General features: G+C 49.7%; 1 protein-coding gene across 4 annotated transcripts in view; it reads right to left on the bottom strand.

Annotated features, from left to right (window-relative positions):
• Positions 1 to 17,168, bottom strand: part of AFF4 (ALF transcription elongation factor 4) — a 902,368-nt gene that overhangs the window by 204,337 nt on the left and 680,863 nt on the right. For all 4 annotated transcript variants that reach the window (XM_069244725.1, XM_069244727.1, XM_069244726.1 and 1 more), the window contains one exon: positions 12,528 to 12,599. In XM_069244725.1, coding sequence (XP_069100826.1) covers positions 12,528 to 12,599 — 72 coding nt within the window. The remainder of the gene's footprint in view (positions 1 to 12,527; positions 12,600 to 17,168) is intronic.

Here is a 17,168-nt window from a genome sequence, read left to right as displayed (position 1 = left end):
AACGAGCCTTGCTAGCTGCAAGGGTCGCGGTTAGGGTTTTTGGGTGCTGCTGTTGCCCAGGAGGGACCAGGATGTCGCCACTTGGATGAGGAGACAGAGGGGGCACCCAGCAAGTCAGGGAGCCCTCACAGAAACAGGCAGCACCCGCAGAAGTACCTGAACAGGCACTTAGAAGAAAAGTGAACCGGAGTCCACCCGAAGTCACAAAAGGGAGTCCCACAACGCCGGAGGACAACTCAGAAGGTTGTGCACTGCAGGTTAGAGTGTCGGGGACCCAGGCTTGGCTGTGCACAAAGGAAATCCAGGAAGAGTGCACAGGAGCCGGAGCAGCTGCAAATCACGCGGTACCCAGCAATGCAGTCTAGCGTGGGGAGGCAAGGACTTACCTCCACCAAACTTGGACTGAAGAGTCACTGGACTGTGGGGGTCACTTTGACAGAGTTGCTGAGTTCCAGGGACCACGCTCGTCATGCTGAGGGTGGACCCAGAGGACCGGTGATGCAGTCTTTTGTTGCCTGAGGTTGCAGGGGGAAGATTCGGTCGACCCACGGGAGATTTCTTCAGAGCTCCTGGTGCAGAGAGGAGGCAGGCTACCCCCAGAGCATGCATCACCTGGAAACAGTCGAGAAAGCCGGCAGGATGAAGCGATACAAGGTTGCTAGTATTCGTCTTGCTACTTTGTTGCGGTTTTGCAGGCGTCCTGAGCAGTCAGCAGTCGATCATTTGGCAGAAGGTGAAGAGGGAGATGCAGAGAAACTCTGGTGAGCTCTTGCATTCGTTATCTGGTGAGATCCCCAAAGCAGAGACCCTAAATAGCCAGAAAAGGAGGTTTGCTACCTAGGAAGGAGGATTGGCTACCAAGAGAGGTAAGAGCCTATCAGAAGGAGCCTCTGACGTCACCTGCTGGCACTGGCCACTCAGTGCAGTCCAGTGTGCCACAAACACCTCTGTTTCCAAGATGGCAGATGTCTGGGACACACTGGAGGAGCTCTGGGCACCTCCCCTGGGAGGGGCAGGTCAGGGGAGTGGTCACTCCCCTTTCCTTTGTCCAGTTTCGTGCCAGAGCAGGGCTGGGGGAATCCCTGAACCGGTGTAGACTGGCTTATGCAGAGATGGGCACCATCTGTGCCCATCAAAGCATTTCCAGAGGCGGGGGAGGCTACTCCTCCCCAGCCTTCACACCTATTTCCAAAGGGAGAGGGTGTTACACCTTCTCTCAGAGGAAGTCCTTTGTTCTGCCTTCCTGGGCCAGGGCTGCCTGGACCCCAGGAGGGCAGAAACCTGTCTGAGGGGTTGGCAGCAGCTGCAGTGGAGACCCCGGAAAGGCAGTTTGGCAGTACCTGGGTTCTGTGCTAGAGACCCAGGGGATCATGGAATTGTCTCGCATTGGGGTGACAATTACATGATCTTAGACATGTTACATGGCCATGTTCGGAGTTACCATTGTGACGCTATACATAGGTAGTGACCTATGTACAGTGCACGCGTGTAATGGTGTTCCCGCACTCACAAACTCCGGGGAATTTGCCCTGAACGATGTGGGGGCACCTTGGCTAGTGCCAGGGTGCCCTCACACTAGGTAACTTAGCACCCAACCTTCACCAGGTGTAGGTTAGACATATAGGTGACTTATAAGTTACTTAAGTGCAGTGGTAGATGGCTGTGAAATAACGTAGACGTTATTTCACGCAGGCTGCACTGGGAGGCCTGTGTAAGAATTGTCAGAGCTCCCTATGGGTGGCAAAAGAAATGCAGCAGCCCATAGGGATCTCCTGGAACCCCAATACCCTGGGTACCTCAGTACCATATACTAGGGAATTATATGGGTGTACCAGTATGCCAATGTGAATTGGTGAAAGTGGTCACTAGCCTGTTTAGTGACAAATCTGGAAAGCAGAGAGAGCATAACCACTGAGGTTCTGGTTAGCAGAGCCTCAGTGAGACAGTTAGGCATCACACACGGAACACATACAGGGCACATACTTATGAGCACTGTGGCCCTGCCTGGCAGGGTCCCAGTGACACAAGGACTAAAACAACATACATACAGTGAAATATGGGGGTAACATGCCAGGCAAGATGGTACTTTCCTACAACTGGTCAATATGAGTTTGCCAGCTACATGATGGCTTCACTAAAACCAGGGATGTTTGGTATCAAACGTCCTGTATTATTAAATCCTCACTGATTCCAGTGACAGACTAATACATGCAACCAGAAGTCACCTAAGAGGTGCCCCTTGAAAAATCTACCAACAACTAGTGTGCTCATGACCTGGTCTTAACCAGCCTGCCCCCACAGGCAAGTTTCTGACCTCCAGGATTGACAGCCTCCACTCTCGGGCAGTCATGAACAAAGTTTGATCTGGGAGGGAAATTACACACCCCTTCCAACAGGATGAATTGCAAATTAGCATTCCAAGACAAGGGGGTTCAAAGGGGTGCTGCATTTAGTGTGCACAACTGTCTTCTGTCACAGGTAAAGGGGAGCCGACCCCCGATCAGGCCCAATTAACCATTAGAACAAATAGTAGTCAGAAAAGCATGTTAACATTAAGGCTAATTTCACCTTTAAGGTCAGCTACCTGATGGGGACAAGACATTTGAAAGTCTGCCATCTTGGTGATGGCGGAATTGGGAACTCTGGGACAGGGCCATGCCTACATCCCATAGGATATGGTCATATAAGGTGCGCAGTGGCCACAGGGGTACGTGGCCTATTGGCTACTACCCTACAATGCCCTAGAGCCCTTAACTCCAGTATTAAGGGGAGCCCTAGGAACCAGAGAAGCAGATCCTGTCAACCTGAAAGAAGAAGACTGACACTGAAGAGTGTCAATAGCAAGAACATATGACTTGGCACCAACCCTGCCAGCTGTCTTTGACAACTGCACCAAAGACGACTCATCCTTCAGCTGCTTGTGCCTTGTGCTGCTTGTGCCAAAAGCCTGGGAGGACTGTCAGCCTTCAACCAAGAGCCAGGAACTCCCGTAGAGTAGTGGAGCTGCTTCCCTCTATCAACCAGGCATTCCAAGAAGAACTGCGAGGACTCCGGACTGCCAAAAACCTGACACCAGACAGCATCACTGCACCTGTACCCTTGAATTCCGAGTTGAAGGGGGCCAACAGTGCCAGCATTGTCTCTAGACACTTCAGTGACAAAGCCCACCTTGGGTTTGCCAACTGTGGACTGTCAGATGACACCTGCAGCCTCTTTGTGCAGGCCCCCCTCTAGAACGAGTGCCCCGGTGACAAAGACCCAATGCCTTAAGACACCTACGCACCGAGGACCGAGTAGAAGAGGACCAAAGGAGTCCCCACATCCCTGAGACTCAAAAGACCTGAGCCCTCTTGTTGGTTAAGCTGGACTGGACATACAGTCCCAGCCTGTAGCAGCTTTCTGCAAGCCCCTTATACGTGACTGTGCCAGTGACAGAAACAAGAGGCTTCAGGACACCTTTGCACCCTGGCCCCAGGAGAAGAGGCCCAAAGGTGCCCCACACCCCTGAGCATCACAAGACCTGAACCTCCTCTTGTTGGTTGAGCAGGACTAGCGCCCCTCACATCCCCACCCTCCAGTCCCAACGTGCAGCATCTTTCTGACTGGACTGATCCCCATTGATTTCAACAAGGCACCTGGCACTGAACTGCACCTCTGCAACCAGCTGCACCAGTACCGCCAGAAGTGACCTGTTGGTGTGCCCTAGGACACTGCCCTATACTCACCTTAAGTATAGTAGATTGGCCCTGTATCTCACTGTTGAGTATCTGTTTGCAGAACACCTTTTTTCTCCATAGGTTAACATTGCCACTTCAGAAAAGAATTTCTATTTCAAAACATACTTACCTGATTGTGTTGATTTTGGTGCCTAATATTATATAAAGATGCAAGTTTTATAAATAGGTGAGGATTTCCTTATTGAGTTGTGTGCATCTTTTATCAGCTGTGCGCCTATAGCAGATGTCCAACACTCCTCTCTTAGGAGTCCAAGGCTGCACAACCACGCTACTCCCTTAAGAGAGCACCCAGGAAGTGAACAAACCCCTATCTACCTATAAGGGAATACCTGGACTTTTTGCACAGTATACCTCATTTTAGTATACTATATATAGAGCCAACTTCCTACATCGAGACCACAGCAAAATGTGAATTTTGCTGCATCCCTCCCATCTCCACAGCTTGAGAGAGTACGGCCGGAACTCCTACGGGACCGTAGGCAGCACTTATGCAACCATATTCCATGGAGGATGGGAGTAGCAGCTCAAAAGGCATACAGTTTTCACATACTGCAATGCCAGGCTGGGGGGAAGAAAATATCTTCTTCCCAAGTGTCTCCAGCCTCTTGGATTCCCTATCCAGTGGAGCAGTATGGAAAGCACCAGGGTTAACATGGGTGGTGGAAGCTTGACCACCAAATTCTCAGGGGTGAGGCTGTTGAGTGAGGAATCGTGGGCCCCCCAGAGTGGAACGGTGGTGACGGGTAATTGTCCTATTCACATGAGCCCCGGTGTTGGGCCTGGACCTGGAACACAAAAGGACATTGTAGGAAGTTGGCTCTGTATATACTATCTCAAAGTAAGAGATAGTGTACACAGAGGCAAAGGCCACCGACTGGGCAAGGATGAGGGCCACCTGATGGTCACTTCTGCACCAGCAGTTGGTTTCTCTCAGGCCTGGGGGCTGCAGGTACAGTGCTTCTTCCCGGCGTCGGGTTATTTGTTACCAGGTAATCGCGATCAGGGGGAGCCTCTGGATTCTCTCTGCAGACGTCGCTGTGGGGGTGCAGGGGGGGGGGGGGGGTCATCTCAGGGTGTCCACATCGTGGGAGTCGCCTGGGGGTCCTCTCTGAAGTGTTGGGTCTACTGGTCATGAGTCGGGGCTGTTGGGTGCAGAGTGTTGGTGACTCACGATTCCGGAGTGAGGCTGGAGTCCCTTTAAAGATGGTTTCTTTGTTGCTGTTTGGAGAGAGCTGCTGTCCACGGGAGTTTCTTGGTCCTTTGGTTGCAGGGCAGTCCTTTGAGTCCTCAGATCACTGGTCACGCTGGATGTGTCCCTGTGCAGGGTCTTTGAGTCTGGAGACAGGCCGGTAGGGCCGGGTCCAAGTCAGTTGTCATCTCAATCGTCTCCGCAGGGCTTTCAGTCCTTCTTGTTGTAGGTCGTCGGGAATCTGGTTTCCTGGGCTCAGGGGCGCCCGTAAATACTGAATTTAGGGGTGTGTTTAGGTCTGGGGTCCTGACTGGAGGGTGACTCTTCCTTGTTTTTCTCATTATCTCACCGGACTTGCCGCCAGAAGTGGGGGCTGTGTCCGGAGATCGGGCATTTCCACTAGCTAGAGTGTGCCCTGGGGCAATCTAACACCAGACGTGAGGTGTTACAGTTCCTGCAGGGGGAGGTGTGAAGCACCTCCACCCAGTACATGCTTTGTTCCTGGCCATGGAGTGACAAAGGCACTCACCCCAGGCGGCCAGAAACCTGTCTGGATGTGTCAGGCTGGCAGAAACTGGTCAGCCTCGCACTAGTAGTTGGACTGGTATACAGGGGCATCTCTAAAATGCCTTCTGTGTGCATTTCTCAATAAACCATACACTGGCATCAGTGTGGATTTATTGTGCTGAGAAGTTTGATACCAAACTTCCCAGTATTCAATGTAGCCATTATGCAACTGTGGAGTTCGTAACTGACAGACTCCCAGACCATATACTTTTTAAGGCTACCCTGCACGCACTTACAATGTTAGGCCTGCTAGAGGGGTGACTTACCTATGCCACAGGCAGTGGGTTGAGGGCATGGCACCCTGAGGGGAGTAGCATGTCGACTTAGTAATTTTCTCCCCAGCAGCACACACAAGCTGTGAGGCAGTGGGCATGTGCAGAATGAGGGGTCTCCAGGGTGGCATAATACATGCTGCAGCCCTTAGATACCGTCCCTGGCCACAGGGCCCTTGGCACCAGGGGTACCAGTTACAAGGGACTTATCTGTGTGCCAGGGCTGTGCCAACTGTGGGAACAAAAGGTACAGTTTAGGGAAAGAACTGGTGCTGGGACCTGGTTTGCAGGGTCTCAGCACACTTTCATAACTGGCATCAACAAAAGGCAAAAAGTTAGGGGGTAACTATGCCAAGGCCCCAGAAGAAAAAGAGGAGAAAACAGTACAACAAAGTTGGACAACCTTTACCCAAGGAGTATCTGCTCCAGTAGGGGAGGACTCCAAAAGGTGGCACTGATAAAGTCCAACCTGACCCACAAGAAGTCCTGACTAGTCAGGCAGCTGTTAAGCATGAGTGGGAGGCCCCTCAGCTAACAGAAGAAAGAGTGGAAGAAGGGTGTTCACTACCAGAAGTGCCCCCCCCCCCCCCCCCACTCCACCACAGTATATAGGCACCGTGAACCCAAAGAAGCCTGTAACTTAGTCCCTTCCCTTGTTGGTGAAGAGCTAAAGTTGTGGTTCTGGGCACTGACAGCGGTCAGTGGCCTCTGCTGGGTGTTAGCATTTATGGCTGCACTGTCCTTGGCATTATGGTCTGAACCCATGCCAAATAGCAAGTTAGGCCCTCTGACCCTGTTGGTCATGGTGGGGTTACTCCAGCTATGGGTAACCTCTTTGGGTCAGCATGGGGTGACCCTGGCTAAGATAAGATTAGCAGAGGTGGATACCTCTAACCCCAAAATAAAAATAATGAATGAAGACACTAAAAACACAGACAAGAGGCAATTCAGACTGAGTCCTATCACTGTGGAAGTAGGTCAGCTCCCAAGAGGGAATGACATGAACAGGATGTAAGGCAGAACAGGACCTGCAGGAAACCAGTCTGTTTTCCCTACTCTTCCTCGCCTGACAAGACTAGGAAGTCTCTCCCAGCTTTGGCTGAGTCTCCTGGCCTGTGGGCTGAAGGGTGTGGGGGCGCATTGTGTAGGAAAATGGCTCCTTGTTGCAGTTACCTCCCCCAACATTTTGGCTGATATTGATGCTGACTTGACTGTGTGTGCTGGGACCCTGCTAACCAGGCTTCAGCACCAGTGTTCTTTCCCTACAAATGTACCATTGTTTCTACAATTGGCAAACCTCTGACACACAGAAAAGTCTCTTGTAAAAGGTTCTAGTGGTACCAAGGGCCCTGTGACCAAGGAAGGTCCCTAAGGGCCGCAGCATGTGTTGTGCCACCCTAACGGACCCTTCACCTAACACACGCACACCTTCCATTGCAGATTGTGTGTGTTGGTGGGGAGAAAAAGGCAAAGTCGACATGACATTACCCCCAGGGTGCCATGCACACATACCACTGCCTGTGGCATAGGTAAGTCACCCCTCTAGCAGGCCTTAAAGCTCTAAGGCTGGGTGCACTATACCATAGATTAGGGCATAGCTGTATGAGCAATATGCCCCTTCAGTGTCTAAGTCTATTCTTAGACATTTTAAGTATAGTGTGGCCATATTAAGTATATGGTCTAGGAGTTTGTCAAAACGAACTCCACAGTTCCATAATGGCTACACTGAACACTGGGAAGTTTGGTATCAAACGTCTCAGAATAATAAACCCACACTGATGCCAGTGCTGGATTTATTTAAAAGAAAATGCACACAGAGGGCATATTAGAGATACCCCCTGTATTTTACCCAATCCTTCAGTGCAGGACTGATTAGTTGTGCTAGCCTGCCACCGAGACGAGTTTCTGACCCCCTGGGGTGAGAGCCTTTGCGCTCTCTGGGGCCAGAAAAAAAGCCTGCACAAGGTGGAGGTGCTTCACACCTCCCCCTTGCAGGAACTGTAACACCTAGCAGTGAGCCTCAAAGGCTCAGGCTTTGTGTTACAATGCCCGAGGGCACTCCAGCTAGTGGAGATTCCCGCCCCCTGGACGAGCCCCACTTTTGGCAGCAAGTATAGAGGGATAATGAGAAAAACAAGGAGGAGTCACCCCCTCAGCCAGGTCCACCCCTAAGGTGACCAGAGCTGAAGTGACCCCCTTCTTGAGAAATCCTCCATATTGCATTGGAAGATTAGGACCAATAGGGATAGGGATCTGCCCTCCTCCCAGAGGGAGTGGGCATAAGGAGGGTGTAGCCATTGGTTACTGCCCTCTGACCCTAACACACCCCTAAATTTAGTATTTAGGGGCGACGCTGAACCCAGATCACCAGATTCCTGATGACGTACAAAGGACTGCTTAGCTGAAAAACCTCGCAGTGAAGAAGGAAGACGACAACTGCTTTTGCTCCAGCCCTAGCAGCCTGTTTTCAACTTCAGAGAACCTGCACCAGCGACGCATCCTGCGGGCCCAGCAACATCTGCCGACTCAGAGGACTGCCCTGCAACTACAAAGGATCAAGAACTCCTGTGGAGACCGGACCTGTCCAACCAAAGATAGAAGAAACCATCTTTAAAGGGACTTTCACCTCACTCCAGAAGAAAGAGTCCCCACCACTCTGCACCTGACGCCCCTGGCCCGTATCCAGTGAAACCAACAACCCAGAGAGGATACCCAGGCTACTTTGACAACGTGTCCACCCTGGACTAATCTCTCTGCACCCCCACGACGACACCTGCAAAGGGAATCCCGAGAACCCCCCTGACCACAACTGCCTGGGACGAAGAAATCTGACACCTGGAGAAGCACTGCACCTGCTGCCCCCAGGCCCGTGAGAAACCGACCACCGGTGCAGCAGTGACCAGCAGGCAGCCCTCATCCTTGCCCAGTCGGTGGCTGGCCCGAGAAGCCCCCCTGTGCCCTGTCTGCAACATCTGAGTGACCCCCAGGTCCCTCCATTGAATCCTATTACAAACCCGATGCCGTGTTTGGCCACTGCACCCAGCCGCCCCTGTGGGTGTGTTTTGTGTGCCTACTTGGGGGCCCACCCAGTGCTCCACTACCGCCCCCCCACCCACCAGTCTGCCCCAGAGGACACAGGAGAACTTTCTTGCCAGCAGACCAGAACCAGAGCACCCCCTTCCTCCATAGGCGCCCATGTTATTTTGGCGCCTCTTTGACCTCTGCACTTGACTGGCCCTGTGTTGCTGGGTGTTTGGGGTTGACTTGAACCCCCAACGGTGGGCTACCTATGCCATGGAGACTGAACTTGTAAGTGCTTTACTTACCGTATTAACCAGACTGTACTTAACTCCCCCAGGAGCTGTTGAGTTTTGCACTGTGCCCACTTTTGAAATAGCTTATTGCAATTTTATGAAAAACTGTGTACATTACTGTTTTGGTTCTAAGTTCTAACTATACCTATGCAAAGTACCTTACTTTTAATGTACTTACCTGCAATTTGAATCTTGTGGTTCTAAAATAAAGAAAATAATATTTTTCTATATAAAAGCCTATTGGCCTGGAGTTAAGTAATTGAGTCTGTGTTCTCATTTATTGATTGAGTGCGTACAACAAATGCTTAACACTACCCTCTGATAAGCCTAACTGCTCGACCACACTACCACAAACAGGGCATTAGTATTATCTATTAGTGCCTTTGTTAAGCCTCTTGGGGAACCCCTGGACTCTGTGCACACTATTTCTCATTTTGATATAGTATATACAGAGGAAGCTTCCTACAGCATCCAATCACGGAAATACAATATCTATATCCTGGACAAAGCAAACCTCTTAAGATATCTTAACAGTGAAGGAACCTGTATAGAATTATGAACCTGCTGTAAAGTTAAAGCAGCAGAACAAGGGTGTGTAGTCTACTGCAGTAAAGAATTGCCATGCTTAAGTGCAAACAAATCAATTACAACAGACAGAACATTCGTAATTTGTGAATTTATTTATAAAGCACATGTAGGAAGTTGGCTCTGTATGTGCTATTTCAAAGTAAGGAATAGCATGCACAGAGTCCAAGGGTTCCCCTTAGAGGTAAGATAGTGGCAAAAAGAGATAATACTAATGCTCTATTTTGTGGTAGTGTGGTCGAGCAGTAGGCTTATCAAAGGAGTAGTGTTAAGCATTTGTTGTACATACACATAGACAATAAATGAGGTACACACACTCAGAGACAAATCCAGCCAATAGGTTTTGTTATAGAAAAATATATTTTCTTAGTTTATTTTAAGAACCACAGGTTCAAATTTTACATGTAATATCTCATTTGAAAGGTATTGCAGGTAAGTACGTTAGGAACTTTGAATCATTTCATTAGCATGTATACTTTTTACATAAAACACAATAAGCTGTTATAAAAGTGGACACAGTGCAATTTTCACAGTTCCTGGGGGAGGTAAGTTCTTGTTAGTTTTAACAGGTAAGTAAGTCACTTACAGGTTTCAGTTTTTGGTCCAAGGTAGCCCACCGTTGGGGGTTCAGAGCAACCCCAAAGTTATCACACCAGCAGCTCAGGGCCGGTCAGGTGCAAAGGTCAAAGAGGTGCCCAAAACACATAGGCTTCAATGGAGAGAAGGGGGTGCCGCGGTTCCAGTCTGCCAGCAGGTAAGTACCCGCGTCTTCGGAGGGCAGACCAGGGGGGTTTTGTAGGGCACCGGGGGGGACACAAGTCAGCACAAAAAGTACACCCTCAGCAGCGTGGGGGCGGCCGGGTGCAGTGTGCAAACACGCGTCGGGTTTGTAATGGTTTTCAATGAGAGACCAAGGGGTCTCTTCAGCGATGCAGGCAAGGGGGGGGGCTCCTCGGGGTAGCCACCACCTGGGCAAGGGAGAGGGCCTCCTGGGGGTCACTCCTGCACAGGAGTTCCGTTCCTTTAGGTGCTGGGGGCTGCGGGTGCAGGGTCTTTTCCAGCCATCGGGAAATGGAGTTCAGGCAGTCGCGGTCAGGGGGAGCCTGGGGATTCCCTCTGCAGGCGTCGCTGTGGGGGCTCAGGGGGGACAACTTTGGTTACTCACAGTCGTAGAGTCGCCAGAGGGTCCTCCCTGAAGCGTTGTTTCTCCACCAGTCGAGTCGGGGTCGCCGGGTGCAGTGTTGCAAGTCTCACGCTTCTTGCGGGGAGTTGCAGGGGTCTTTAAATCTGCTCCTTGAAACAAAGTTGCAGTTCTTTTGGAGCAGTGCCGCTGTCCTCGGGAGTTTCTAGTCTTTCTTGAAGCAGGGCAGTCCTCAGAGGATTCAGAGGTCGCTGGTCCCTTGGAAAGCGTCACTGGAGCAGGTTTCTTTTGGAAGGCAGGAGACAGGCCGGTAGGACTGGGGTCAAAGCAGTTGGTGTCTTCTGTTCTTCCTCTGCAGGGGTTTTTCAGCTCAGCAGTCTTCTTCTTCAGGTAAGTTGCAGGAATCTAAAGTTTTAGGTTCAGGGAAGCCCTTAAATACTAAATTTAAGGGCGTGTTTAGGTCTGGGGGGTTAGTAGCCAATGGCTACTAGCCCTGAGGGTGGGTACACCCTCTTTGTGCCTCCTCCCAAGGGGAGGGGGTCACATCCCTAATCCTATTGGGGGAATCCTTCATCTGCAAGATGGAGGATTTCTAAAAGTTAGAGTCACTTCAGCTCAGGACACCTTAGGGGCTGTCCTGACTGGCCAGTGACTCCTCCTTGTTGTTTTCTTTGTTTCCTCCGGTCTTGCCGCCAAAAGTGGGGGCCGTGGCCGGAGGGGGCGGGCAACTCCACTAGCTGGAGTGTCCTGCGGTGCTGTGACAAAGGGGTGAGCCTTTGAGGCTCACCGCCAGGTGTTACAGCTCCTGCCTGGGGGAGGTGTTAGCATCTCCACCCAGTGCAGGCTTTGTTACTGGCCTCAGAGTGACAAAGGCACTCTTCCCCATGGGGCCAGCAACATGTCTCGGTTGTGGCAGGCTGCTGGAACCAGTCAGCCTACACAGATAGTCGGTTAAGGTTTCAGGGGGCACCTCTAAGGTGCCCTCTGTGGTGTATTTTACAATAAAATGTACACTGGCATCAGTGTGCATTTATTGTGCTGAGAAGTTTGATACCAAACTTCCCAGTTTTCAGTGTAGCCATTATGGTGCTGTGGAGTTCGTGTAAAACAGACTCCCAGACCATATACTCTTATGGCTACCCTGCACTTACAATGTCTAAGGTATTGCTTAGACACTGTAGGGGCACAGTGCTCATGCACTGGTGCCCTCACCTATGGTATAGTGCACCCTGCCTTAGGGCTGTAAGGCCTACTAGAGGGGTGACTTATCTATACCTGCATAGGCAGTGAGAGGCTGGCATGGCACCCTGAGGGGAGTGCCATGTCGACTTACTCGTTTTGTTCTCACCAGCACACACAAGCTGGCAAGCAGTGTGTCTGTGCTGAGTGAGGGGTCTCCAGGGTGGCATAAGACATGCTGCAGCCCTTAGAGACCTTCCTTGGCATCAGGGCTCTTGGTACCAGGGGTACCACTTACAAGGGACTTATCTGGAGGCCAGGGTGTGCCAATTGTGGAATCAAAAGTACAGGTTAGGGAAAGAACACTGGTGCTGGGGCCTGGTTAGCGCAGACCTCAGCACACTTTCAATTCAAAACATAGCATCAGCAAAGGCAACAAGTCAGGGGGTAACCATGCCAAGGAGGCATTTCCTTACAGCACAATAATGTCATTTTTTATCTACATAGTTTACCAATTTATTTCAGAGTTAAAATGGCACCTACCAAAGCACTGCAAGCCTTTTATCTGCAACAGTGGCATCTGGGGCCAAGTAGTTCTTCAGTTTCATAGTGTACCTGTCAAACAACATAATTTTTAGTGACGCATATCAGTATAAACATACAAGTATTACTAGTTTCTCTTTTTTACTTATCTTCATTACTCATTTAGCTTCAGCATTTTAAAAGAAAATTCTGCAACTCAATATGTAGTCCCAATGTATTTTGTGAAGGGAGTTTGCTTGATGGAGTAGTGGAGCCATTTAATTTACTTTGTTACAAAACAGTAAGTTTAGGCCTATTTATTTCTTTAGTTTACATTTCACATAAGCATTACCCATGCAGAGCAAAGCCTAAAATATCAAAGTTTTTAGAGAAACGCTCAATTAAAAACGGATATAAACCTCAATAATAAAATGTCAGAATAAATGTAATACCATGTAAAAGCAAACAAAAGTGGCTAAATTCAAAAAGACAAGCTCCTTTTTAATATTCCAAGGAAAAGGCAAACTTCCTTGTACTAAACCCAATAGCATCTGCAGAAACTCAATGTAGGAAGCTGGCCTGGTGTGTGGTGAGCGCCTATGGTGTTACCACCTTAAAGTAGGTCCAGGTGTCACCTATTAGTGAGGTGTAGACAGTGTCTAGGAAGCCAGGGCTCTCTAGAGGTAGCTGTGGAGGAGCAGCCAAGACTTGTCTCGGAGACTTGCAAAGCGTATGCAATAGCACTACAGTCACACATCACTTACACCCATGAAAGAACCCACAGTGTTACGAGAAAGAAAGGTACTTTATTATACTAAATACTAAAAAGAGAGAATCCATGCAGCCGGTCGTCACTGCAGTTGGTTCCTGCGGAGGCAGATGAGTGACTCCTTCATTCCAAGGGAGATTCGCTCTTACTCCTTGTGCAGGCTGAAGACTCATCGTCCTCACAGAATGCAAAGCCTAGGAAACGTTACAGTTGCTGGAAGGAACCGGAGAAACAATGTTGCAGAACTGAGACATCCGTGGAGTCGGATACTCTAGGTTCCTGAAGGGTCTAATTGCAGTCCCAGTGGCCAGAAGATAAAGTAAACGATGCATAGGAGTCCTACTGGAATCTTGCACGTGGAATCTGAGGAACCACTCAAAAGGGTGACCATAAGTAGCCCAGGAAGGGGGAGTGGTCACATAGCAGAGTGACCACCTATCAGAAGGGGGCTGTGACGTCACCTGCCTGACCTGGCCACTCAGATGTTCCTAGGGGCCTCTCCCCGCCTTGATTCAAGATGGCAGAATCAAGAGGCCACCTGGAGGCGGTGTGGGCACCACCTCTGGGGTGGTGATGGACGGGAGAGTGGTCACTACCCTTACCATTGTCCAGTTTCGTGTCAGAGCAGGGACAGGGGTTCCCTGGACTGGTGAAAACTGGTTTATGCAAGGAGGGCACCAAATGTGCTCTTCAAAGCATACGGGTGGCTTGGGGAGGCTACCCCTCCCAAGACATGGAACACCTATTTCCAAGGGAGACTGTGTTGCCTCCCTCTCCCACAGGAAATACTTTGTTCTACCTTCCTCTGCCTGAGCTGGTCAAGCAGCAGGAGGGCAGATACCTGCCTGAGGGGTGGCAGCAGCACAGGCTGCCGGAAAACACAAAAAGACTAGTAGGAGCATTGTTGGGGGCCCTCTAAAGAGCCCCCAGAGAGCATGGAATCATAGAACCAATATTGGAAACAGTATTGGGGTATGATTCCAACATGTTTGATCCCAAACATGCCCAGGTTCAGATTTACCATTGTGTAGCTGGACACAGATAGTAACCTGTGTCCAGTACATGGGTAAAATGGCTTCTCTGCACTTACGAAGTGCAGTGCAACAGAGCTGGAGTTCATAGGGGCACCTCTGCACATGCAGGGGAGGCTTCACACACACAGGTACCTGCAGCACCCGTTCCTCAGGGCTAGGAGGGCGTGCCACTTGGTGACTTACAGTGACCTGTGCAGAGACCTGTAGTTAAAGGGTGCATGCACCTTTTCACGCAGGTTGCAATGGCAGGCCTGCAGACACTTTTTGCATGGGCTCCCATGAGTGGCACAATACATGCTATAGCCAATGGGGAACCCTTGCTAACCCAATGCCCTGGGTAGCTAAGTACCATGCACTAGGGACTTATCTAGGAGCACCAGTATGCCAATTGTGGGGTGTGCTTAGTCCTAAGCAACTAGGTTTAGGGGGAGAGAGCAATCACTGGGGTCCTCGATAGCAGGATCCCAGGGAACACTGTCAAAACACACCGATAGCAGGCAAAAAGTGAGGGTAACCATGCCAAAAAGAGGGTACTTTCCTACACTCAAGAGCAAATCTCAGTTCCTAAATCAAAGCTTGAAAGTCTTACTGAACCAGGCAAGAGTGAGATATCAGCCTTTTCGTACAGCAAAATGTTTTTAGATGTAAGCAAAGAAGGAACATAGCATTAGTCAAACTGTATGGATTGAAGATTTTAAAGCCAAACTTTGGTACTCAAAAATACCATGTGAAACTTCTTTAATACTTGGATGTAACAGATACTATTGTAATTGGTGTAATGTTCCCCTAACGATTAAAAGTGTTGGAATTTTAGTGTACTAAGTCACTGACATCCTACAAACAAAAAAACAGCTCATTCAGATATCAAAACCAACAAGCATTGGCAAACATTCTAAGTCTTGTTCTTAGGACCTACTGCTTTGCCTAATGGATTTTAGTCAAGCTGCACAGCATCTGATGCTGTGCACCATGTGTAGGAAGCTGGCTCTGTATATACTATATCAAGGGGTTCCCTAAGAGGCTTGACAGAGGCAATAATAGATAATACTAATGCTCTATTTGTGGTAGTGTGGTCAAGCAGTAGGCTGATCAGAGGGTAGTGTTAAGCACTTGTTGTACACACACAAGCAGTAAGTGAAAACATATACTCAATGGCTTAACTCCAGGTCAATAGTTTTTCTTTTCTTTTTTAAATACAGAAAAATATTCTTTTGTCAATTTATTTTTAGAACCACAAGATTCATTTAGATGGTAAGTACATCAAATGAAAGCTACTTTGCATAGTAATACTTTGGACTTTGAAAATAATCAATAATGTACACAGTCTTCTTTAAAATGGCAAAAAGCTATTTTAAAAGTGGACAGTGCAATTTTCAACAGTTCCTGGGGGAGGTGCAGGAAAATGCCACTGGTTACCCCCTAACCTTTTGCCTTTTGTTGATGTCAGCTTTAATTTGAAGTGTGCTGGGAAGATGCTAACCAGGCCCCAGCACCAGTGACCTTTCCCTAAACTGTACCTTTGTCTCCACAATTGGCACAGCCCTGGCATACAGTTAAGTCCCTTGTAAAAAGGTACCCCTGGTACCAAGGGCCCTGTGGCCAGGGAAGGTCTCTAAGGGCTGCAGCATGTATTATGCCATCATGGGGACCCCTCACTCAGCACATGCACACTGCCTCACTGCTTGCGTGTGCTGCTGGGGAGAAAAAGACTAAGTCGACATGGCACTGCCCTCAGAGTGCCATGCCCACAATCTACTGCCTGTGGCATAGGTAAGTCACCCCTCCAGCAGGCATTACAGCCTTAAGGCAGGGTGCACTATACCACAGGTGAGGGCATATGTGCATGAGCACTATGCCCCTACAGTGTCTAAGCAAAACCTTAGACATTGTAAGTGCAGGGTAGCCATAAATAGTATATGGTCTGGGAGTGTGTCAAACACGAACTCCACAGTTCCATATTGGCTACACTGAAATCTGGGAAGTTTGGTATCAAACTTCTCAGCGCAATAAATGCACACTGATGCCAGTGTGGAATTTATTGTAAAATGCACCCAGAGGGCATCTTAGAGATGCCCCCTGAATACCAGTCTGACTCCTAGTGCTTATCTGACCAGTTTCTGCCAGCCTGCCACAACCAGAAGAGTTGCTGGCCACATGGGGAGAGTTCCTTTGTAACTCTGTGGCCAGGAACAAAGCCTGTACTGGGTGGAAGTGCTTCTCACCTCACCCTGCAAGAACTATAACACCTGGTGGTGAGCCTCAAAGGCTCACCCCTTTTGTTACAGCGCCCCAGGACATCCCAGCTAGTGGAGATGCCCTCCCCTGCCACTGCCCACACTTTTGGCAGCAAGGTTGGAGGAGATAATGAGAAAAACAAGGAGGAGTCACCCACCAGTCAGGACAGCCCCTAAGGTGTCCTGAGCTGAGGTGACCCCTGTCTTTAGAAATCCTCATAAGTTTAATCCGCAATAGGATTAGGGATGTGACCCCCCCCCCCCCCCCTTTTTCAGGGAGGAGGCACAAAGAGGGTGTAGCCACCCTCCAGGACAGTAGCCATTGGCTACTGCCCCCAGACCTAAACACACCCCTAAATGTAGTATTTAGGGGCACCCAAGAACCCAGGAAATCAGATTCCTGCAACCTGAAACAAGAAGGAGGACTGCTGACCTGAAAGCCCTGCAGAGACGACAGAGACAACAACTCCTTTGGCCCCAGCCCTAAAGGGCTGTGTCCTGACCTGAAGAAAACTGCAACAGCGACACATCTGACAGGGAAGCAGCAACCTCTGAAGCCTCAGAGGGCTGCCCTGAACCAAAGGATCAAGAAACTCCAGTGAGCAGCAGCTCTGCTCAACAAAAG

The sequence above is a fragment of the Pleurodeles waltl genome, chromosome 7 (assembly GCF_031143425.1).
Source record: "Pleurodeles waltl isolate 20211129_DDA chromosome 7, aPleWal1.hap1.20221129, whole genome shotgun sequence".
Lineage (NCBI taxonomy): Eukaryota > Metazoa > Chordata > Amphibia > Caudata > Salamandridae > Pleurodeles > Pleurodeles waltl.
This window is presented reverse-complemented; position numbering and strand designations above follow the sequence as displayed.